Source organism: Haliaeetus albicilla, chromosome 22 (assembly GCF_947461875.1).
Source record: "Haliaeetus albicilla chromosome 22, bHalAlb1.1, whole genome shotgun sequence".
Taxonomy (NCBI): Eukaryota; Metazoa; Chordata; class Aves; order Accipitriformes; family Accipitridae; genus Haliaeetus; species Haliaeetus albicilla.
This window is the reverse complement of record NC_091504.1, coordinates 23063452-23085366: the sequence shown is the minus strand read 5'-3', so window position 1 is coordinate 23085366 and position 21915 is coordinate 23063452. Positions and strand designations below refer to the sequence as shown.

General features: G+C 62.9%; 1 protein-coding gene and 2 long non-coding RNA genes across 8 annotated transcripts in view; 1 reads left to right on the top strand and 2 right to left on the bottom strand.

Moving 5' to 3' along the window:
* Positions 1-113: 113 nt before the first annotated feature.
* On the bottom strand, positions 114-1986 carry LOC138690563 (uncharacterized). Its single transcript, XR_011329364.1, has 2 exons — positions 1382-1986; positions 114-1210 (listed from the first exon to the last, which is right to left on the bottom strand). It is a non-coding gene; the product is annotated as an uncharacterized lncRNA (long non-coding RNA).
* Positions 1987-2002: 16 nt separating this feature from the next.
* Positions 2003-21915, bottom strand: part of RAI1 (retinoic acid induced 1) — a 75973-nt gene continuing 56060 nt past the window's right edge. For all 6 annotated transcript variants that reach the window (XM_069810405.1, XM_069810406.1, XM_069810409.1 and 3 more), the window contains 4 exons: positions 4454-10103; positions 3193-3286; positions 2815-2864; positions 2003-2370 (listed from right to left, as the gene is read on the bottom strand). In XM_069810405.1, coding sequence (XP_069666506.1) covers positions 2356-2370; positions 2815-2864; positions 3193-3286; positions 4454-10087 — 5793 coding nt within the window. In that variant the 5' untranslated portion in view covers positions 10088-10103 and the 3' untranslated portion in view covers positions 2003-2355. The remainder of the gene's footprint in view (positions 2371-2814; positions 2865-3192; positions 3287-4453; positions 10104-21915) is intronic.
* On the top strand, positions 13912-15933 carry LOC138690560 (uncharacterized). The gene is made up of 2 exons (XR_011329362.1): positions 13912-13972; positions 14062-15933. It is a non-coding gene; the product is annotated as an uncharacterized lncRNA (long non-coding RNA).

Genomic DNA, 21915 nt, shown 5'->3' with positions numbered 1-21915 from the left:
CTTGGTACAGGTGGCACCTGGGGACAAAGGGCCAGCCAGGGGCTGGCACAGCCCGGGGGGGGACCCCCAGGAGCCCCCCCGGGAGAAAGAGAGGCCACAAGCAGGGCGCCACGTACTTCCAAAACAATCGTTGTATCTTTATTGACGCTCTGAATGCAATGACCTGTTTTTTACTCTTAAGGAAAATAAACATCTTTTAGAAACAGCTTGTTACACACAATCTTCAGTGTGAAGCAATATACTAATAAGAACACTAGTCTTAACATTTACAGTCTTCATATATATTATATATATGTATATGTATACATATATATACACTATATAATGAGGCAATATATAATACACACGGTTTACCATTTTACAGTCATATGTACAAGATGTCACTAAAAATAGCCATATTTCAGGCAACACTGCCAGGGACACCAGGATTTTTATTTTTTTTTCTTTAAATTAATTATTTTTATTATTCTTTCTCTCTTCCCCCCCACCCCCCCTCCTTTTTTGTGTTTTTCACTCCTGTGTCCAAGGCAAGCTGCTGAAACAACAGACATTTTGTGGCCAGCAAACCTTGAGGGTGAGGACTGGGTGGGACGGAGGGGACACGACAGCTGGCGGGGACACGAGGTGCTGGCTCTGCAGGGTCCGGGATGGGGGACACGGATGGGGCCAGCACTATGCCACCCCCTCCCCCCCCGCTTTGCAAGTGGCGGAGCAGCTGGCAGCTCTGTTTTTAGGATGGGATTTGGGGTTGATTCACCCTGGATTGGTTATTTACTACCTGCGCCAGGGTGCGGGTGGTGCAAGGTTGGGGTGTGCAGACTGGGGAGTCATGTGGGGTACCCCCGCGGGGACAGGGGCAGGGGGTGATCCCAGTGCTGGGCAGCCCCCCAGCTCCACCGACGTGGCCGGGAAGGGAAGCAAAAGCCAAGGGAGCCGAGCGAACCCGGCACCCAGGGCAGCGAGGGGCGAGCCAAGGCCATGCAGAGGGAGGAAGCAAATGCCTCCTCCTCCTCCTGCAAGGACCCTGCTGCCAGCTGGAAGCCATTTCTGAGCTGCTTGCACCCTCTTACCAGGCTAAAACCCTGGGCTTCAGCACCCAGAGCCATGGGGTTCAGCACCCAGAGCCCTGGGGTTTGCACCCAGAGCCATGGGGTTCAGCACCCACAGCCCTGGGGTTTGCACCCAGAGCCATGGGGTTCAGCACCCAGAGCTATGGGGTTTGCACCCAGAGCCATGGGGTTCAGCACCCAGAGCCATGGGGTTCAGCACCCAGAGCCATGGGTTTTGCACCCAGAGCCATGGGGTTCAGCACCCAGAGCCCTGGGGTTTGCACCAAAGCCCTGGGTTTTGCACCCAGAGCCATGGAGGTTTGCACAAGCACAGGGAGCAAAGCCCGTCCCCAGCAAGAGGAGCTGCAGACGAGGTGCTGGCGAGGCCGAGCAGAAAGAGGAGGGTGGGTTTTTTGGGGAGGTGTCCCAAAGAGCAGGACCAGGTGTCCCCATCCCAGCAGCGCCAGCGCCCCATGGAGCGGGAGGGTGGAGGGTGCAATGGGCCGGGGTTCGGAGGGAGGGAGCGGGGCTGGGGCAGCCCGGTGGGCGCCCACCAGCCCAGCCAAGCACCCTTCGCCCCGGTGCGGACCCAGCTGCCCAGCGCAGGGGCTGGCACCCCGAGACAGGCAGGGTGGGAGCCAGACAGGAGATGGAAGAACGAAACGGAAAAAAGCAGAGTGGTGTTTTAAACAGCAGGCCGTTGTTTGTCTTTTTTTTTTTTGTCTTTTTTTTTGTCCTTTTTTTTGTCTTTTTTTGTCTTTTTTTTTTTTTTCCTTTTCTCCGCCGCACGTATATACAGACAGACACCGTGAGGTTTGCTGAAGGCAACATCTCAGATCAGATCAGTGTGAGATATGGAGAGCCGGGACCCGCGGGGGGGTCCGGCGGCCCCACAGTAAGACAACATCGCCGGGACCCCCCCCCTCCTTATACACGGCCCCCCCCGCCCCCCCCCGCCCCCCCCCCATTCCCTCCCCCTCCCTGTGCAGCCATGGCGGGCCGGGGAATCCCGTTCCGTCTCCCGTTCGGCCAGGCCGGGTTTTACCGGAGCCCGGCGAGGGGATGGGTGGAAAACCCGGCGCTGGCTCTACCCGCTCTACCCGGAACGGGCTCTGGGGGGGGGGCCTCGAAGGTGGCGGGGACGGGGACGGGGACGGGGGGACGGGGCGGCAGCGCTGCGCCCACCTGCAGCGGGGCGGCTCCCGGTACGGCCCGGCCCGGCCCGGTCCGGTCCGGCCCCGCTCCGCTCCCGGGGCGCTGCCTCCTCCGCCGGTCCCTCTCGTTGGCGGTGGGTGCCCACCGGGCGTTACACCGGCTGCCTCTGCGGGGAGAATTGGAAAGGGGGGGTGTGTTAGCCCCCGAGCCGGTGGGGATGTCCCCATCAGCAGCCACCCTGCCCACCCGTGAATAATCGTGCACCCACCCCAGATGCGGGTGCTTTTAGCTCGGGTTCAGTTGTCGTCCACCACCCTCGTTAGCGCTCAGGGAAAACCCCCAAGAACCCGCTTGGGGGGGGGTCCCAGACCCAGCACCCACTGGCCTAACCCCTCAGCGGAGGGGTCCTGGGTGACCTGGTATCCCCCCAGGGACGCGATGCCGTGCCCCGTGTGATGCCCCTTGCCACACGGGGCTGAGCGCCCTGGGTGGGTGTGCAGTGGAGCGGGGTGTCCCCGGGGGGGGGGGAACATGGTCTGAAGGCAGGTCCTCCTACCCCAGGGGGGCTGCGGAGCATTGGAGGGGGTGCACAGGGGAGGTCTGGGCTTACCTTATGTTTGGGACATCTCAGAGAGAAGCTCTCTTCGGTTAATAAGCAACCTGCGAGGAGAGGAGAAGGCTGCGTCAGGGGAGTCCCCACACTGCAGGACGGCTGTCCCCGAGTGGCAGGGACACAGCATCCCCCCTGGCCCACGGCCTCCTGCCACCCTCCGGACCAACCGCAGCGTTTGCATGAAGGGTTCAGCTGAGGCCGGCCAAACTCAGGACACCAGCCGGCACTGCCAGTGCTGCGGGCATCGCCGTTCCGGCAGGCAGGGAGCCGTGAGCCCACCCTAACCTTGGGTGGGCTTAAGTGCTGTAAGAGCAGCCCAGCCGTGTTGGAGAGTGCCAGGGGACCCCACAGCCCTGTCCCCACGGCCGGGCTCACCTGTGTCGACGGCACACGCGTAGTGGTAGGTGTGGGGACACCCCTTCTGGCAGCAGCCCACGGTGGCTCCCGCTTGCTGGCAGCTCGAGCACTTCTTTAAACGCACCCGGGAATTCGGAGCAGGGAAGGAGAGATGTGGAGAGACAGAGAGACCCCGTCAGAGCCCAGCGCAGGAGCAAAGCACCGCGACGGCCCCGGACACAAGGAGAAGGCGCCCGCGTCTCTGCGCCTCTCCAGCCCCACACTGCCTTCCCCCCCACCTCGCCAGGCAGCATCCTTCCTCCCGTGCTGGCACACCGCGGGCGACGCCGTGCCTCTCACTCGGCCGTCTGCAGCCACGCACGAGATTTCTACCCGCCGTACCGCTCCCCTGGACGGCACCGAGCCTGCAGCCATCCTCCACGGGGCAGAAGGTGAAGAGACACGGCCTGGGCTGGACATGGCTCGGTGGCAGCGGTGGTGGAGGACCATGGTGTTCCCCATCCCCAGCGGGTGCCGCAGGGATGGGAGCACCCGGCTCCGCGGCGTGGGCAGGGAGAAGGCAGCAGCCTCCAGACAGCCATGCCGTGAGCACGCACGCCTGAGAATACGGCCAGCTCCAAACCTAGTACCGGGGGGCTTGCTGGAGACCCCCTGCCTGGCCTCTGCCGGGTGGCTGTCACCTCCTTTTCCCCAGCACAAAACCCCACTGTCCCCTTGGAGGTCTCCCAGCAGCACCCTCCCTATTTTGCTCGCTCGATGTGCCCGTGTTCCTCTCGCTCTGGGAGAGGAGCAGGGCAGGGCTGTCCCCTCCCTCCAGCTCCCCTTCCCCTGCTGCCCATCACCGTGGCATCAGGCCACGTCGTGCCCATTTTCGTCTCCCATCCCGCCTTCACCAGGCTGCATCTGCCCACCTCCGAGCCGCCCCATGCGACGCATGGCTGGGCTGGGGGGGATGTGACCCACTGGGCTCAGCATCCTCGCGGTCCCGGGGGGGCCCTGCCACCCTCCCAAAACATAACAACATAAATATGCTTCTAGGCCTAAAAGGTGGGGGGGGTTAGGTGCTATCAGAGACGCGGCAGCACAAATCTCGCAGGAAGCCAGCGGGGTTCATGGCACACGAACACCCTGCCCGCTCTCCCAGGGCGACTCGTCGGGGCCGACCCTATTAATTTTCATCCCGGCCGGAGACGCAGCTGCGGGAATGGCTTTGGCTGAAGGAGGCCGGCAGGAGATGCCGCCTCAGGATGCGGTGCCGGGCGGGCGGCCGAGCTCTTACCAGGTCGGCAGCCGCCTTGACGGCCTCCTGCAGCCCGTAGAGCTTCCCCGCCACCAGGAAAACCCCAGCGGTCCATACGGCACAGGCCTCGTGCAGCCAGTGCTCCTGCGTGTCGCCCGCCGGCTCCTGCGGCGGGGACTCGGCCTTGTGACATTCGTGCCGCCGGGGCTTTTCGGCCGCCTCCTCGCCCTCTGTCCTCTCGTCACAGCAGTAGCAGCTCTGCAGCCTACGAAACATGCCCCGCGGGCTGGAGCGCAGCGCGCTCTGCTTGGCCGCCTCGGCGGCACCCTCCGGCCGCGCTGCCTTGCCGCCGGCACCGCAGCCGCCCTCCGTCCCTCGGGGCGCCCGCTCGGCCGCGGCGGGTGGGATGGCGTCCTCGCCCGGCCCCTCTGCCCGCGCCTTCTCCTTCAGCCGCGACTTCTTCTTGGGCAGACAGTCCTCGGGGTAGTAGGGCCCGCAGAGGTCCCCCAGGTCCTTGTAGTTGGCGGGGTTGCGGCACAGGCAGCAGACCAGGCAAGCGGCGCTCAGCGCCTTCGACACCACGGGCCCCATGTGCATGGTGGAGGAGGCGGGCAAGGCTGCCCGCGGTCGCGGCGCCGGCCCGGCCGGTCCCCGTTGCAGCCGGGCCTCCTCGCCGGGCGAGTTGACGACGGTGCAGGCGGTGGTGAACTCGCCGCGCCGCTCCACGCGGACGTAGGGGGCAAAGGGGGGGGCCCGGCTGTCCGCCCGCAGCCGCTTGCAGGAGATGTACTTCAGCCGGATCTCGGGCTCGGCGGGGTGCAGCAGCGGGGCCTGCTGGGCTTGCCGCCGCCGCTTGCCGCGGCTCTTGCACCGCGCCGGCACCGCCTTGGCCTTGCCGTGGGCCAGACGCTTCCGCTGCCTCTTGGAGTAGCCGTTGTAGTTGGAGTGGTTGGCCCGTGGCTTCGGCCCCCGGGCCGGCCCGGCAGTGGGGCGTCCCTCGGGGGGACCCTCACCGCCCCCCGCCTCCTTCTCCTCGCTCTTTGGTTTCTTGCCCTCCCGTGGAGCCTCCTCCTCGCCTCCTGGTCCCGCCGCCCGCTCCCGGGGCAGCAGCGGCGGCGCGGGGCCAAGGGGCGCCTTGGCCATGCCCAGCGCCGCCGCTTTGCCCTTGCGGTTCCTCTTCTTGGGTAGGAGCCCCAGGCTCTTGGCTGCCATGGTGGAGCTGGGCTGGGCCCCCGGGGCTGGTGTGCAGGCCTCGCCCTGGCAGCCGTCGGTAGAGAGCTTCTTCCCGCCGCCCAGCTTCCCCTTGGGTGCTCGGCCGTTGGGGTTTCGGCAGAGCTGCTCGACCGCCGGCGCGGCGGGCGCCTTCTGCGCCGCCACCAGCTTGGGCAGCCGGGCATCGCCCGCCGCCAGGGCCACCCCGCTGTGCTTCACCGCCCGCTCCCTCTCCGTCCCCGCCGGGCTCAGGGAGGTGCCGTAGGCGGCCGCCGTGGCCGCCGCTGCCGCCGCCACCGCCGCCGTGGCCGCCGGTTTGCAGGCGAACTTCTTCAGGTTGGGCGAGGTGATCTTCTGGACGATGGCCTCCAGCTTGAGGCCGCGGCCCTTGCGGGGAGGCAGCACTTTGGTCTTGGTGGCCTCCTGGAAGGCCGCCCGGGAGGTGATCTTGATGCAGACATCAGGGGCCTCCTTCGGCGGGGGGGGCTTCGGGACGGCTTCGCCGGAGCTCTTGGGGGGCAGCTTGGCTTTCACCTTCTTGGCCACGGGCATCTTCTTGAAGAGGCTGGGGGGGGCCTCTGGCTTCTCCTCCTTCACGCCGCCGCTGTTGCTCCGCAGGACCAGGTTCCTCTTCTTGGCGGGGATGGGGGAGATGAAGGTGGACTTCCTCTTCAGCGAGTGCAGGGGCCGCTCGGACATCTTGCCCCCCATGCCTGGCCCCGCTTTGGGCAGCTTCATCCGGGCACCCACCTTGCCCTCCTTGTGGGGGCTGCCCGGCGCCGCCAGCTTGAAGGCGGGTGGGAGGTGGTTGTTGGAGATGAGCTTCTTGGGCGCCTTGCAGTTCTTCAGCCGGACGTCGGCCGCCCGCTTGCCCCGCCGCCTCTTGGTGTAGAAAACCTCCTGCGTCTTCGTCCGGGAGCGCAGGATCATCGACCGCTGGTCCCTCTCCCCCGCCTCCACCGCGTCCCCCTCCGGCGGCGTCGGCCCCGCCACCTCCTCTGCCGCCACCAAGCCGGGCACCAGGAGGGTGGCATCGCTGGCGTTTTGGACCACCTTGGGGGCCGGTCGGCTGCTGCGTTTCCTGGCTTTGAAAGCCACCCGCTGCTTCACGCCGCAGGTGGGCTTCTTCCCCAGCTTCTCCTGGTGTGTGGGGGCCTTCAGCCCCTCCAGTGGGGCCGGGGCACGGGGCTCAGCGAGGGCGGTGAAGGAGCGGGTGCACATGCGCGCCGGCAGACCCTCAGCTGGAAACCGGGGCGTTTGGCTGTGGGCGTTCTTGCTTGGTATCTCCGCCTGGCCGTCTGGTCCGAGGCAGGCGCTGGCCATGCCGCCGGCTGCCGGCAGGTCATCGAAGGGGCTCGGCACGGCGCTGCTGGGGCCGTCCCCCTCTGGCAGCCGGCAGTGGACTCTCTTGTTGCGGAGGCTCTTGCCCCGCGAGACAGGCTCCGTCTTTCCCAGCGTGTTTTTGGGGGCGAGTTGCTGCTTCACCGACGGGGCAGATTCGGCGTCGGCCGCCTCCAGGTGGGATGTCTCCCCTCCGCCGCTCTCCTCCTCGGGTTGGATGTGGGGCAGGGAGGACTTGAACCAGCTCTTCACCTTGGTCTCCGTGCCCACGGCAGGGCCCAGCAGGATGACGGACTGGCCGGAGAGGCGCGCGGCGGGAGCTGAGCTCTCCTTCTCCACCGTGCTGACGGTCTCCTCGGCGGACACGGGCACCTCGCTGGAAGACAGCACGGCGGGCATCTCCGGGGGCTTGGGCGGCGAGGTGTCGTACGTCACCGACTTCTGCTCTGAGCCGGCCAGCTCGCAGAGCGAGGAGTACTCCTCCGCCTCCAGATCTGACTCCTTCAGCTCCGGCGAGGAGATGATGGGGATCTCGCTGAAGTCCCCAGCTGAGCAGCAGTGCCGGGTGTCCTGGAGCCACCTCTCACTGTCCGCCTTTGCCGCTTCATCGTAGGTCAGCGTCTCCTCCTCCTCCTCCTCCATCGCCTGCTGGCCGAAGTCCCGGGCTGGCTCGCTCTTGGCCGGCTGCTCGCCATCACACAGATCCAAGCCGCAGGCATTTTTTTTCTCCTTGCAGGAGCCCACCAATTTGCTGGGGAATAAGCCCTTGGGGAGGTCAGCGGCTTGCAGCTCCTTCCACCGCAGGCACGCCTCACCCAGGCTTTCCTCCGGCCACTCGAAGTGCTCCATGGCGTTCTCGGACCCCACCGAGTTGGCGGTGGTGTTCGAATAGCAGCTGTAGCTGGCGGCTCCCGCACTCGACGTCGCTGCCGGGATGCTGGGCTTGGAGTTGAAGGCCAGCGGGGCAGAGTCCTTCAGTGCGTCCTTTGTCTCGGCGGCCGTGAATTCCACCTGGGGACCCTCGAACACCTCCTCGCCAAAGTCCTTTCCCGTGCTGGCCCCCGAAGCCTTGTCCAGCTTGAGGGGCTCGGTGAGCGTGCTGGAGTCACCCTGGCTGGGCCAGGCGCCCTTCACCATGGAGTCCAGGCAGGGCCGGTGGTTCTCCAGCTGGAAAGGGGACTTGGTGGCCTCCTTGCTCAGCATGGGAGAGTTGGCCCAGGCTTTGTCTGCCTTCTCGCTGATGGCGTCCTGCAGGACGATGATCTCAGAAGCCAGCTCCTCCTGGGACAGGGCGCTGAGGAGCAGCCGGGGACAGTCCCGTTCATTGGTCACATACTTGGTGAAGGTCTCCAGGGGCAGGCTGGCATGGATGCTCTGGAAGGAGTCGTCCGATTTAGTGGACATGTCGTCCGGGGAGGTCACGGAGCAGGTGGACACCGACTCGGGCTTCGTCTTGGAGTTGCTGTTGACGCGGGCAGGGCTGCGGTTCTGGTTGCAGTACAGGAAACTCCTCTCCAGCTGGTCCTCCGACCCGCTGAGGTAGTCGGTGTCCTGCGTCTCGGCGTGGACGGATTGGGGGGTGCTCAGCGGGTCGGACAGAGGGGTCCCCACCTGCTCCGCCGAGTAGGTGCTGCTCTCAGGGCTGCAGTGCTGTCCCTTGAGCTGCTCAGGGGTCCTCGCTGGGGTCTTGATGCCCTTTTTCTGGGGCACGGCCGCTTTGGAGAGCAGCAGCTGCTGGACAGTGTTGGAGATGTTCTCCACCTGGGAGGTGAGCGCTGTCAGGCTCTGCAGGCTCAGGTCTGACAGCAGGTTTTCAGGCAGCTTCTCCTTCTGCAAGTTTTTGCAGTTCCCCGATTGAGCATCGGGGCTCGTCCCGTCGGTGGGAGAAGGGTTCAGCAGCGGCATGAAATGGCTGTGGTCGGCGATGCCGGCCGGGAAGGCGCCGGCGCTCAGCGGCTGCTGGCTGTACTGGAAGTTCTCCAGGTTGGGCATCAGCGGGGAGGGAGTGGAGCTGTAGGACGGGGACCTGCCGACTGAGCGAGCCGGCGAGTGGCTGGCGCTGGGACTGAAGGTCTGGTAGTACTGCTCCGGCGTCCGGACAGGCGGCGCGTCGCCCTGGCAGTAGGTCTGGCCCGGCTGGTTGTAATGTTGGTACTTGGCCAGGTTTTGGTAATGGAGGGTCTCTGGGGCGTGATGCCGCCCCTGCAAGGGCTGCGGCGGCTGCGGGGGCTGCGGCGGCTGCGGGGGCTGCGGCGGCGGTGGCTGCGGGGGCTGCGGCGGCGGCTGCGGGGGCTGCTCGTAGCCGATGCGGTTGGGCTGGTAGCCGTGCAGGTTGGGCACGCGGGGGCCGGGGGCCAGGCTGGCGGCGCTGCCCAGGGGCCGCTCCAGCGGCGGCTGCCCCGAGGGTGCCGTGCAGCTCTTGTAGGAGTGTGCCGGCTGGCTGCCCCCCGGCACCGAGGAGTAGGTGGAGGAGGCAGGGAAGGACTGCGAGTGCTGCCCGAAGTGGGGGCTCTGCGAGAAGGGCATGGGCGAGGAGACGTCGTTGGGCAGCTTCTGCCGCTGCAGCTTGGGGTAGGGGAGCGCGGGCGGCTGCTGCTGCTGCTGCTGCGGCTGCGGCTGCTGCTGCTGCTGCTGCTGCTGCTGCTGCTGCTGAAAGTGAGGCCGGAAGGGCAGCGAGGCGGCCGCCGGCTCGTGGTACGGCCGCCCACCCGCCAACGCCGCCGTCTTCTTCATCAGGCTGTCCTCATACTTGGCCACGCCGCCGGGCAGCGCCTGCGGCTGGCTGCCCCACGCCTGCAGGCTCTCGTCCCCCGAATATCGGGCCGGGTAGGGGCTGTTCTCCTGCACGGCGTAATTGGAAAAGGCCGGCCTGCCTTGCAGCTGCTGCCCCGCTAATTGCTTGTTTCCCCGGTGGTATTTCTCCACGGCGCTGTTCTCGTAGCCCGAGTACGGCAGTTGCTGCTGACTGTAGTACTCCTTCGCCACCAGCCTCTGCCGCTCGCAGTTCGGCCCTGCCTGACTTTGATGCCTGTAATTCTCCAGGCGTGATGTATCTTGTGAAGTCGGCTGGTAGCTCTGCTGGTTGCCATGGAAACCACACCTTTCTCGAAAGGACTGCATGGCGCGGGCTCGTTATCTGCGAAGAGAGAGAGGCGAGAATTCAAATGAAGCATCGCCACCGCGGCGGGCCGGGGAGCGCGGCCGCGCTCCGAGAGGGGCGACGTCGCGTGCGCCATGGGGGCATCGCCTCGCCTGCCGCGGCGTCGCTCCGCTGGTGCTGGCGCCGCGTTGCCTCGCGTCGCCCTGCAGCACGTCGCCCTGCATCGCCTCGCCTTGTGTTTCATCTCCCTGCATCGTGTTGCCTTGCGTGGCATCGCCCTGCAATGCATCGCCTCGCGTTGCCCTGCAGCGCGTTGCCCTGCATCACATCGCCTTGCATTGCATTGCCTTGCATCGCATCACATCGCACCGCCTTGCATTGCATTGCATCGCCCTGCATCACATCACCTTGTGTCGCGATGCCCTGTATTGCCCTAGATCGCAGCAGCTGGCTTAGCATCACCTCGCGTCACTCCACATCGCAGCGTGTCGCCCCACATCACATCGTTCGGCATTGCATCACCTCACCTTTCATCGCCCTGCATCATCCTCTAGCCTACCTCCTTGCATCACCCCTGTCCGCAGCACGGTGCCCGCGAGCTGGGGGGTGGCTGGGGTCCAGCTTGCTCCTCCCTGCCTGCGGTGCACCCAGCCAGCCCTCCTGACCTTGCTGCTGGGAGCTTTCCCCATCTCTGCTCCCTACCCCAGCTTTGCAGGGCAAACAAACCCTCTCCCTGCCTGCCCCACGGGGCGCAGCAACCCCCCCTGCACCGTGTTGGGGTCCCCCAGCCCTGGTGTTCTGCATTTCACGCGCCCGCCACCCCTCGCCTCTGCAAATCACTTACCCGCCTCCTCCTTGCTCGCCCTCCCCGGGGATGCTGGGATCCTGCGAGCCCCTCCGAACACCCTGCTTATCACCATTCTTTTTAATTATTGGGCTAATTACTGGAAGCAGCAGTGTGGAGGGCTGCAAAAAAAGTCATTTCAACTTGCTGGCTCTGCCCGTCTCTGCCTGCTGCTGCCCCCCGCAGCCCCCCCTGGCCCCAGCCGATCCCCCCTGCCCTGGTGCGATACCATCTGGAAGCTGTCTGCTCCCGCCAGCAGACATCTATTAGCCGAGCGCCTCGCCACCGTCGTCATTAAACCTCCCCATTTCCTAGCCCAGCTTGCGTTGGGTGCAGGGAAGCACCCGGGTCACTGGTTTGATCTCAGAGGCAGCCGAGTGGCTTGTGGGGGCTAATGAAGGGCTCGATGGAGGTGGGGGGGGACACATCCTGCCCGTCCCCAGCACCAGTGGGTGGGAGGCGCTGGGGTGAACACGAGTCTGTTTTGGCAGCGGCTTGAGATTTGGGAGCCCGGGTTAGGGCAGCCCCAAGGGTCTGCAGCTCCCCGGGGACTTCCCCGGTGCTGCTCCCTTGGCACCGTGCCACAGCAGTGACCCCAGTGCTGTCCCCTCTGCCTTCATTAACGCAATGAGCGTAACGAGGGGAGGGGATGAGGTGCTGGCGGCGTGTGGCACCCGGCACCTGCCGGCAGAGCCGAGCCTAGCCCCACTCCCCGGCACATCTCCCCGCGGTGCCAGCCACGCCAGGCAGCCCTAAGCCGGGATGGGGACATGTGCGTGTCCCCACACCGCCCTCGTGTCACCGCCACAACGTGCCAAACGGCGCGTGGCTCCGGACGGTCCCTTTGTCGGTGGCTCTGCCGCACCCGCACAAACCGCACCGCTGGCTTGATCAGTCCCAGCTTGGCCTCGTTTTCTCGCAGCGCCCCGTGGATACCGGTAATGTCTCAGCACCTTTTCGGGGTCTGTGTACACACAGATGGGGCTTTATTTAATTATATTTCCATAACCGCCGGCAGCTCGGGGATGCACTGATCACATGGTGCCCTTCGGCACCACTGGAGCCGGGCTCGGTGCCACCCACAGCAGCCCAGCACCCCATCCCCTCCATCCCCTTTTTGGATCCTTTCCATGTCGCTCCTCTGTATCGCAGCTTCATCTCGCAGTCTGCACGGGCAACTGGATGTGGTTAAAGCCGAGATCCCGGGGAAAAGACAGGTCAATTAAAAATCTGGTAAGGCCGGCACAAAAGCCCCTACTGCGGCACGGGCGCGGTGCTGCCCTGTCCTGTGCCGGGGCTGCCTGAACAAAGGCAGCAAAATCAAAGCCAGGCCTCTGGGACAGCCCCGGGCAGTGGCGAGAAAATTAAAGGGAGAAAAGGGCCCCTCACACTCCACATGGAAGCAGGTTTGAAAAATGAAATTGGCTTGAGAAGACCCTGGGCTGGTGCTTTAAGGGGAGCTTTTTTCCCCCCTTTCGCTTTTATTATTAATTATTGTTATTAATTAATTATAGTTAATTTTCCAAACAGCTGGGGCAATGCCAGCCTGAGCAAAAGCACCTGGTGCAAGGGGACGGGTCACTCACTGGCACGCAGAGGCGGGGATGCACGGAGGGAGCAGATGTGCAGGCTGTGCACGCGTGCAGGCTGTGCGTGCATACGGGGTTTGCACACTTGCAGGGTGTCCGTGCCCACAGGGTGTCTGTGCATGCAGGGCGTGCATGCAGTGGGGTGTGCAGCGCCGTGCACACAAGCTGTGTGCGTGGGTGGGAGGAAGCCCTCGGGCAGGATCGGGCCATGGTCAAGCCTGTAAGATAACCCCCGGCTGGGGACAGCCAGCTGAGGCCACGTCCCAGTGCGTGGCAAGGCCTGGGGCTCATCCTGCACCCCTGGGCATCTTCTTACAGGGGTCACACTATGAGGGGCTGGATGAGGCCCACCAGGCAGGAGATGGAGCTGGGGCTGCCCATTGCTTCCCCATCTGAGATGAGCCGAAATCCCGTACCGAGCGAGGTGCCGTGCCCAGAGCCACAGCCCCATTTCCCCGCAGACCACCCGGGAATTGGGCTCTGCTGGGGGTCGGATGCTGCCGTTCGGGGCCGGGAGGGGACACACTCATCACCAACAGCACCCGGACCTGTCGGCAGAGCTGGAGGCCAGCTCTGCCCTCGGCTCTGCCGCAGTTTTGCCGGAGAAGGGCCTTAACAGATGTTGCCGCCTGATGTAGGCTGTTTCCGAGCAAACGCTTTAATGGCATCAAATCAAGCTGTCGACAGCAGCAAGGTTACGGCCCTTCCCGGGAGGGGGAGGCAGCCGCAGCCGCGTCCCGGGGGCCCTGCACACTCGCTCCCCCCGCCACGTCCCTGCCGGACGTGCTATCCTGGCCGCAAAGAAGTTTCCAGCCCGGCTCCTGCTGCCCCCGCAATGGGAATCGATACGGGGCCGTCGGCGTACAGCTGCAGCCGGACGCCTGCCTTCGGTGGTCCGGCAAAGCCACCGCAGCTGCAGCCGGGGGTCACGGTGTGGGTCCCTGGGAAGGGGTCCGCAGGGCGTCCATCGGAGAAGGCAGGCACTCGGGGCCATCGTGGTGCCCAAAGCCAGTGCGACCCCGTCCCCGTAACGCATAGAGCTGCACTCGCCTCTGGCTACGGCCACCCCGGAGCATCCGTCACCCTTCGGGGATACGCAAGGAGCCGCTGCACCTCCCAGCACCGGTGCACGACCCGGGACCATGCTGCGGTGCACGAGGCCATGCTGCAGCGCATGGGGCTGACGCGGTGCCCGGGGCTGATGCGGTGCCCGGGGTTGATGCCGAGAGCCAAGCCGGGGCACTGCGTGGCACTGCCAGGCCAGCGCAGCCCCGTCTCTGCAGACGCCCGCTCGCACGGTGGCTCGCAGCCTGCCTGCTGCTCGGGAGGATTTGTGCTGCGTGGCTGGGTTTGGTGTTATTTTCCTCCTCCCCCCCCCACTCCATCCCTCCTTCTTTCCTTGCTTTCTCCCCAGGGCCGGATCCGGAACCCTCTGAAGGCAGCCGAGGACTCTCCATGGCAGGGGACCCTCGGTAAGCACCCAAGACATCCCCAATGCCTCAGCCCCCCGGGGGCAGCAGGCATCTCCCAGCCCCCCCCGCATCCCAGCCTCGCTTCCCAGCTGCTGCTCATCCCACAGGGCCGGATCCAGCACCCCCCCAGCCCGGCTGCTCCCTCGCCTTCACTGCTGCGCCATCAACAAGGACTCAGCGTCTAAAAATAGCAGCGCGCTCTCGCAAGGGGATGCTTCGCCATCGGAGCAGAGCTGGCACCGTGGACCCCCCCCGCCACCAGCTCCCCATCCCAAAACCACTGCACCAAATCCCCTCCCAGCCCTCTCCCCCCCACCCACCCATGGGTGCAGCCCCACACGGTGAGGCAGCATCGGGGGGGGGGAGCAAAGGGGTAGGACACCCCCCCCCAGCCTCCCTTGGTGGTTCTCGGGGTGGCGGGGGGGAGAAACAAGTGCCTATCAAGGAGTGTCAGCCTTGGATTTGTTTAATTGTGAGCTGGTGGAGTTTAAAGAAACCCTTTCTGGCCGGCTGCCACACCGCAAACTGCTCCGGAGAATTTGATTATTAAGGGAGGAGAGAAAAGGGGAGGTTGCGGGGAGGGGGGGTGGTTGGGGTGTATGGGACAGCCCGAGAAAAGGCATCCTGCCACAGGAGCTGGGAATGAGAGGAACTGGGGGGGACGGACAGACAGACGGACCTCCCCAGCAGTGCGGAGGGACCCACAGGGCTCTCCCAGGGCAGGGTCAAACCCTCCAGGTGGTTGTGAAGCTGCCGCCGTCCGTCTGTCCCGGCACCCCACGGACGCCCCTGCGGTGCCCGGCAGTGGGTGATGGCACCCAGTTCCGAGGGGTTCAGCACCCCCCCGTCAATGCACCCCCCCTTCAATGCACCCTCTAATGCCCCCCGTTAATGCACCCTTTCTCCAGTGCACCCCGCTAATGCACCCCTTCTCCAATGAACCCCTTTAATGCACCCTTTTCCCAAAGAACCCCTTTAATACCCCCTCTCTCCAATGCACCCCATTAACACACCCTCTCCCCAATCACCCCCCCCCCCACATCAGCGCCACCATCTCCCGCAACGCCAACGCTCCATCCCAGTGCAGCGACTGGGGTGGATGGGATGGGATGGTACCCACAGAGGCAGACCCCAGCCCCCGCTTCCCCCCGATCACTGCGTTGTCATCGTCGTCGTCGTCATCGTCCCCCCCCCCCCCCCGCGCCCCGATTTCGGCGCTCAGCCGACCGGAGCAGCTGTTCCCTGCACACTTCACTTGCCCGCAGATGATGATAAATGGAGCTGGGGCTGCGCCGCCCATTGCGCGAGGGTGGGCGGATGCGGGTAGCGAGGAGGAGGAGGAGGGATGGGGTCCCCATCTCCTGCAGCCCCCCCAGATCGTGCTGCTCCTCCCATCCAGCTGCTGGGGAATTCCCTGGGCAGGTCCCCCCCCTCCAAACCCCCCCAGACCTGCCCAGGGAATTCCCATCGCAATGGGGTGCATCCCCATCAACAGCTCAATGCCCCATTTGGGGGGCACAGTCCTTCATTCCTCCCCCCACCCCAGCTCTGCTCCTCCCCAGCAAGGAATTTTACTTGGGGAAAAAAAACATCGCCTGCGAACCGCACTCATGACTCAACGTTTCTGCTGGCCCTGGTTTCTCCGTCGCTTGCCAGGGGAAGCCCGTGGCCTCCCCAACCTCATCCCCCCGCATGGAAATCCGGCTCATCTGCCAGCTCCATCCTCTCTCCCCTTGGTTTTTCCTCCTTTATTTTGGGGGTGGGTGGGGGGGTTGGGTCCCTGATGTCAGGGCTGGGAGGTTGGCAGAGGGTTGGGCTGGGGAGGATGGGGGAGGCTATGAGAGCTGGAGCAAGTTGGTGTGTTTCTTCTTGCTGCTGGAAAACGCCAGCTGGCAAGGAAGGATTTGAAAAGGAAAGGAGGAAAAAAAAAAAGGGAAAAAAAAGGGAAAAAAAAAGAAAAAGGAAGAAAGAAAAAAGAAAAAAGGAAGAAAGAAAAAAGAAAAAAGGAAAAAGAAAAAAGGAAAAAAGAAAAAAGGAAAAAAGAAAAAAGAAAAAGAAAAAAGAAAAAAGGAAAAAGGAAAAAAGGAAAAGAAAAAAGAGAAAAAAGAAAAACAAGGAAAGAGAGAAGGAAAGAAAAAGAAAAAACAAGGAAAAAGGAATGAGAAAAAGAGAAAAAGGCAAAAAGGCAAAAAGAAAAAAGAAAGGAAAAAAGAAAAAAAAAAAGGGAAGAAAAAGGCTGGTGGCTCACTGCAAAGCAGATGCTCAGCCTGAGCCTTCCTGAGCAAATTCCCTCTCCGGCAGGGAAGCATGCTCCGGAGCAAAATTCATCGCCGGACGTAACATGGAGGGAGGGCGTCGCGTGTTTTCGCTCCCCAGCGAGGGGATTGACATCAACCTTGAGGCGCTGGCGGGGAGAGGAAAACAAGCCCGTCATGAGGCTGGAAATATGGCTGAGGTTAAGGAGGGACCCGGCTCTCCCAGCCTCTGCACCTAAATCCTGCTGCAGACCTGCCTGCAGCTGCCGGCGCGGGCAGACAGCGGCAAGGACGGGCAAAGCGAGCCTGTGCCGGGAGCACCGACGGGCACAACCGTGGCCGTGGGGCAGCCACTCGCCACCATGGTGACCTTCAGCCAACCCTCCAGCCTCAAAACAAGCGAGCAGCACGGTGCCAGCGCGGTGCCGGCACGGTCCCGGCATGAAGCGGCAGCCTGGTCGGGTCTCGGCACGCTCCCATTTTTCTTCTTTACTCATTTTCTGCCTGATGGGTCGGGATCCTTCTTCCTTCCTCCCTTCCTTCCTCCCTTCCCCCGTGCTCCCGGCCTGACTCACTTCAATTCTAATAATAATTAACCATTCCAACCATTACTGCGACCGCTAATATTACCCCCCCCTTCCTTCTCCCACACCCCATTTTGCCCCCTGCCTCAGTTTCCCCTTGAAGCCAAATAGAAACCGCATCCCTGCAAGGAAAGCTGCAGGGAGCAGAGCAACCGGACTGATGCCGGCAATCGCCGCCGGTGATGAAGCGCTGCTCTGCGGTCTCCGGTTGCGGCCCGTCGGCTGTGCTGCCCAGGGCCAACACTGGCTGATTGCTTGCAATATTTCATGCGCCGCTCGTATGCAAATCGCTGGCGAGACCCTCCCCGCGGAGCGGCCTCCCAACCGCTCGCTCATTGGCACAGCCGTCGGACAAGCTGTTTTGCTGAAACTATATAAACAAGATGCTGGTTTGTTACCGGCAGGGAAGCGAGTGCCGGACCCCCGAGATGTTGCCGGACCCCCCCTTGCTAGGCAAGGAAAGCGGTGTGCCCCATGGCATCCTCCTTGGTGATGCTGAGGATGCAACTGCCTGCAGTCCCGGCCCCGTGGGGTTCATGCTGCTTGCAGCAAATACAAAAGCAAATAAAATCTTTCCCAAGGATGGGAGAGCAAATGGATCCTCGTCCCGGTCCTGGATCCGCTCGGCACGTGGCTGTCTCATGAGCTGGCTGCTCACGGCTGCTGCAAGCGGATGCAGTTGAACGTGCGAACATTCCCTGGGGAATGCGATGGGGATGGTTCATAGTCCCTACCCTGTGCTGGCCCACGGGCACCCACCGAGCCCTCCGGCTTGGCAAAACCATGCCAAACCTGGCAGCAGGACCTGGCACCTGCCCAGCACCGCAGCTCAGAGCTGGCCTGCAACCCACATGGGGAACCCATCTGGGATGGGACTGGGGATAGGTCTGCTCTCCAGCTGTGCCTCAGTTTCCCCACCTCTGGGGTGGCCCACGTTTGCGCACAGTGTTGGTCCCATCCCTGGCCAGCACCGCCGGGCTGGGAAACGCCAGCCCAGGAGCATCGGGACGGAGCGGCTTGTGCCCCAGCCTGTGCCAGGGTCCCAGCCCTCCTCCCTCGGTGGTTGTCTCCGTCTCCAGCAGGACTGGAGACCCCAGAGGGTGAAGGGTGGCCATCACCCCCAAGACATTTCCAGCTCTCCCGAACATGCCGCTGGGTCCATCGCCTCCAGCTTTGGTGGGTTGGGTTCTGCCCGGTCCACAGCCATTTTTTCTACTGGGAAAACTCAGCAAATTCACGTTGCAGCGGCCAAAACCGGGAGGCACTTGGCTGCTGCAGGATGGGCAAAGGATGGACCCCGTCCCCTGGCTGCACCCCGTCCCCCTCCCATGCTCCGAGTCCCTCTCTGGGAGGTGATGGGGCTTTGCCACCGGTGCCCCCATGTCCCCACCATGTCCCCTCGTGGCTGGCAGGCACACGGGGACATTTATGCCCATATTTTACTGGTGGTCCCAGTCCTGTTGAGACCCCCCTCACCGAGACGCACAGTTACAGAGGGCATTACCCCATCCCCCCTTTGCCTTCTCACCGTCCACTTTTGCGGCACCTCCTGCCTTTGCTTTTGGGGCAGCCGCTCCGCCATGCCGAATCGCACCACCCAAGCTGGAGAACCACCGACCATCGGCTCCCCACCGCCAGCACGGCAAACCCCCCGCCCCGGTCACGGGAGCCCCACGGATGCCACGCTTTGGTGTCTGCCTGCAGACAGGTCTGTCCGCCGGAGATGAATTCGGCTGTGCCGCTGCCAGGCTCTGCCCTCTAAGTCATCTCCCGCCAGCAGCAGACAGCTCGGTAATGAAGCGTAATGCTCCGACACTCCCCTGAGTGACAGTGGCCAGCACCGGCTGCGTCCCGGCGGCTCGGCACAGCCTCCTCTGCCTGCCAGGGTGGGGAATAGAGGAGGAAAAATGAGCATCCCCTTGCCACGAGTGGGGCTGGGGGCTGCGGAGCGGCACGTCTCCCCAGCCAGCACGGTGGGAGCCGGTACCAGCGGTTGGACCTCTGCTAGGGGATGCTGAGCAGGAATCCCCTGGGAAAAAGAAAAAAAAAAAAAGAATAAAAGGGGGTTGAAAAAAATATATCAAGGTAAAAAAAAAAAAAAAGAATAAAAAGGGGTTGAAAAAATTAAATCAAGGTTCAGCGTCGTGCGATAAATTATTTCGGTATTATACATTCCTTGTCTCCAAATCCCGAAGACAAATACTGGGGCAGGTGAACTGGGGAAGCAGATTTCCATAGGCCTTCTCCTGGTTCCCGGTTATTGACTCTGTCAATCACTGCGGGCGCCATCCCAACCTTTCGCACCCCACAAAATCTGCTCCTTTTGTTCCTGCTGAAAAATCGGAGGGGGGGAGGGAAGGGAGGGGAGAGGAATTTGGGGCAGGGAACTTCCAAAAGGGATGATTAAGGAGTTAATCTGCCTGAAATAGATAAGGAGCTTAGAGCTGCTGGTATTCGACTGTCCAAGTTTGGATTCAGCGTGTCTTAAACACTGGCTGGAATGTACTTAGATATGACCAAAGTACATGTCCCCCCGAGGAATTACCAGGTTGCCAATTAGATTTGCTTCCCAGATTCACTCAAACCTTCACAAGCTTCTTCAGAGCAGGAAAATTGCTGCCTGTCCCCGGGGAGGCAGTGGAGCAGCCGCTGCCGCCCAGCTCCACAGCCGGCATGGCACGGCACAGCAGAGATCCCGGTGGCACGTCGGCAGCCACCGGGATTTTCAGGAAGGTGGCACGGCCAGGGTGATGGCGAGGCAGGGATGCCTGTGCTGGGGCACTGGGGTATAGGACATGGCTTGGTAGGTGCTGCCAAGGGGGTTTGGGTGGTTTTGGGTGCTTGGGGATGTGGGTGCGAGCCTGGCCGCAGTCACGGCGCGGCACCGGGGATGCCAGTGTGCCGGCCGGGCTGTCACTGGACCAGGCTCAGCATCCCGCCGGGCTGCAGAGCTATGGCTCTCCCTGCCTCCAACCAGGCTCCTGGTGCTGCCATGCACCCAAATCCAACCCAAACTACCCCAACCCAGCTCCACGTGAGCCGGCAGCAGCCAGAGCCATCCCAGCCTCCGGGCAGGGGCCACAACACAGAGCAGAGCCACAATGCCGCACGGGGAAGGCGAACGAGCACCGGCGGTGAACACCCGGCTCCCGGTCCCCACGGGCACCCGGCACACCACGAGCTCACCACAAGCCCAATGCTCAGAGCAGCGAGACCCACTGCCTGTGCCGGGGTGGGGGTCACCACCCGGGGGGGCACAGCTACAGCCAGCATCGGGGCGAAGCGGCGGTAGAAAAGCAACCACCGTACCCTGCAAAAACATCTCTCTATCCATTTATTTTAATTACCCCATTCCCATCCTCGTTATTTACGGTCTTCCATAATGTGATGGTGAAAGTAATTAAGTCTGGGGGGTTACACGACCATCACGGAGGTAGGGCCATAATGGGGGACCCCCACCACCGGCTCCTGCACCCCAACACAAAGGCACCAAGCTTCCTTCCTATCCCAGCAGCGCGGCTGGGCTGCGCTCACTAAGTCCAAGCTGGGTTTCTCTGCTGGCATCCCAGTCCCACGGAAAGGCATCGGGAGCAGCAGAACGTCGCACCAGGCCGCTCTCAGCATCGCCGGAGCGGCTGCGGCATGATGGAAAGTTGCTGGAACATCAGCTTCGGATGCCGAGTCCTGGTAACAGTTGCTATGTGAAACATTCAGAGGTGGAATTTACTGTCACAGTTAATAATAGATGAAGGTTTTAGAATTTTTGATGCTTTACATTTTAAGCTGTTTGATTTATAATGTTTCAGGAAAGGAGGGGAGAGAGAGGGAGGGGAAAAAAAGGCAGGAGCTGAACGGCAGTGCGTGGTAAACACACCAAGTGGGGAGGCAGGCGGGGGGCTCCATCCATCCCCCTGCCCATGCTGGGGACATGAGCGAGACACCCCACCACAGCCATTGGGATGGGGTCTCCCCGCCAAGCACCGGGACCATGGAGCATCCCTGTGGAAAACCAGGGAGCGATTGGGACTGAGCCCCTCAGTTGCCAGATTGCAGTTCATTTTTCTCCTTTTTTTTTTTTTTTTCCCCTTAAATCGCTGCATCTCTTCTCATTCTGCCCGCGCGCCCCCGCCGGTGTTTTTATTCTGGCGGGTTGCTGGGTTATTTACTTGCTGGCGCTCCTCTCCCCTCTTGCAGGTGTATTTCAAGTAGGCTCCTTAAATAGCAGCGAGCCGCGCGCCCGCGGCGGTGCGCGCTGGGTCGTGCTGATTAGCAACACGCTGCCAAAAAAAAGAAGGGTCTTATTTCCCATGTTTGCTGCCGCTGTGTTTGTACAAAGAGGTGCAGATGCCCCAGCATGTGGGGATGCTGCGGCCAGATCCAGGGGCGCTGGTGTTGCCATGTCCGCTCTGGGCCTGAGCTCTCCTTCTCGGAAAGCAGCAGTGAGCACCAGTGCCGGCACCGTGCGAGGGACCTCGGCGTCCCTCGGTGTCCTTCGGCATCCCTTGGTGTCCCTCAGTGTCCCTTGAAGGGCTTCAAAGCTGCCCAGTGCTTGGGATGGCTTCAGCTCCAGCACCTTGTTCCAGCTTCTCCCAAACCCTGGAGCATCCCAACATCCCAAATATGTGTGTGGAGCATCCCAACACCCCAGATATGTGTGATCAGGAGGATTTCATCCCAGCTTAGCAGGGCTTCAGGTCAGGCACAAGGCGGGGAGCAGAGCAGGACCCCACACCTCTGCTACCAGCGCTGGGCATATGGTGATGTCCTGATAAAACTGGGAGGGGGGGAGGATGGATGAGAGGGGATTCCCCCTCTGCTCCCTCAAACCAAGAGAGGTGCCACGGTGCAGAGGGCAGGAGCCGCATCGCGATGCTGTCGGAACAACTTGAAGCGGGGAGGACGTAGGGGCTGGAGCTGGGATGCTGGAGCCTCCGACACCCGGAGACATCCCAGTCCTAAACAGCTCCGTGGCTCCTGCCAAGACCCCGAGTGGACACAGGGGCTGCCGGACCCCAGGAGGTGGCTGGGACATGTCCCCCACCGCTGGCACCCTCTGGGCCCTCCAGAACCCCCTGCTCCCCCCCCAGGATTGGGGATTCCCGGG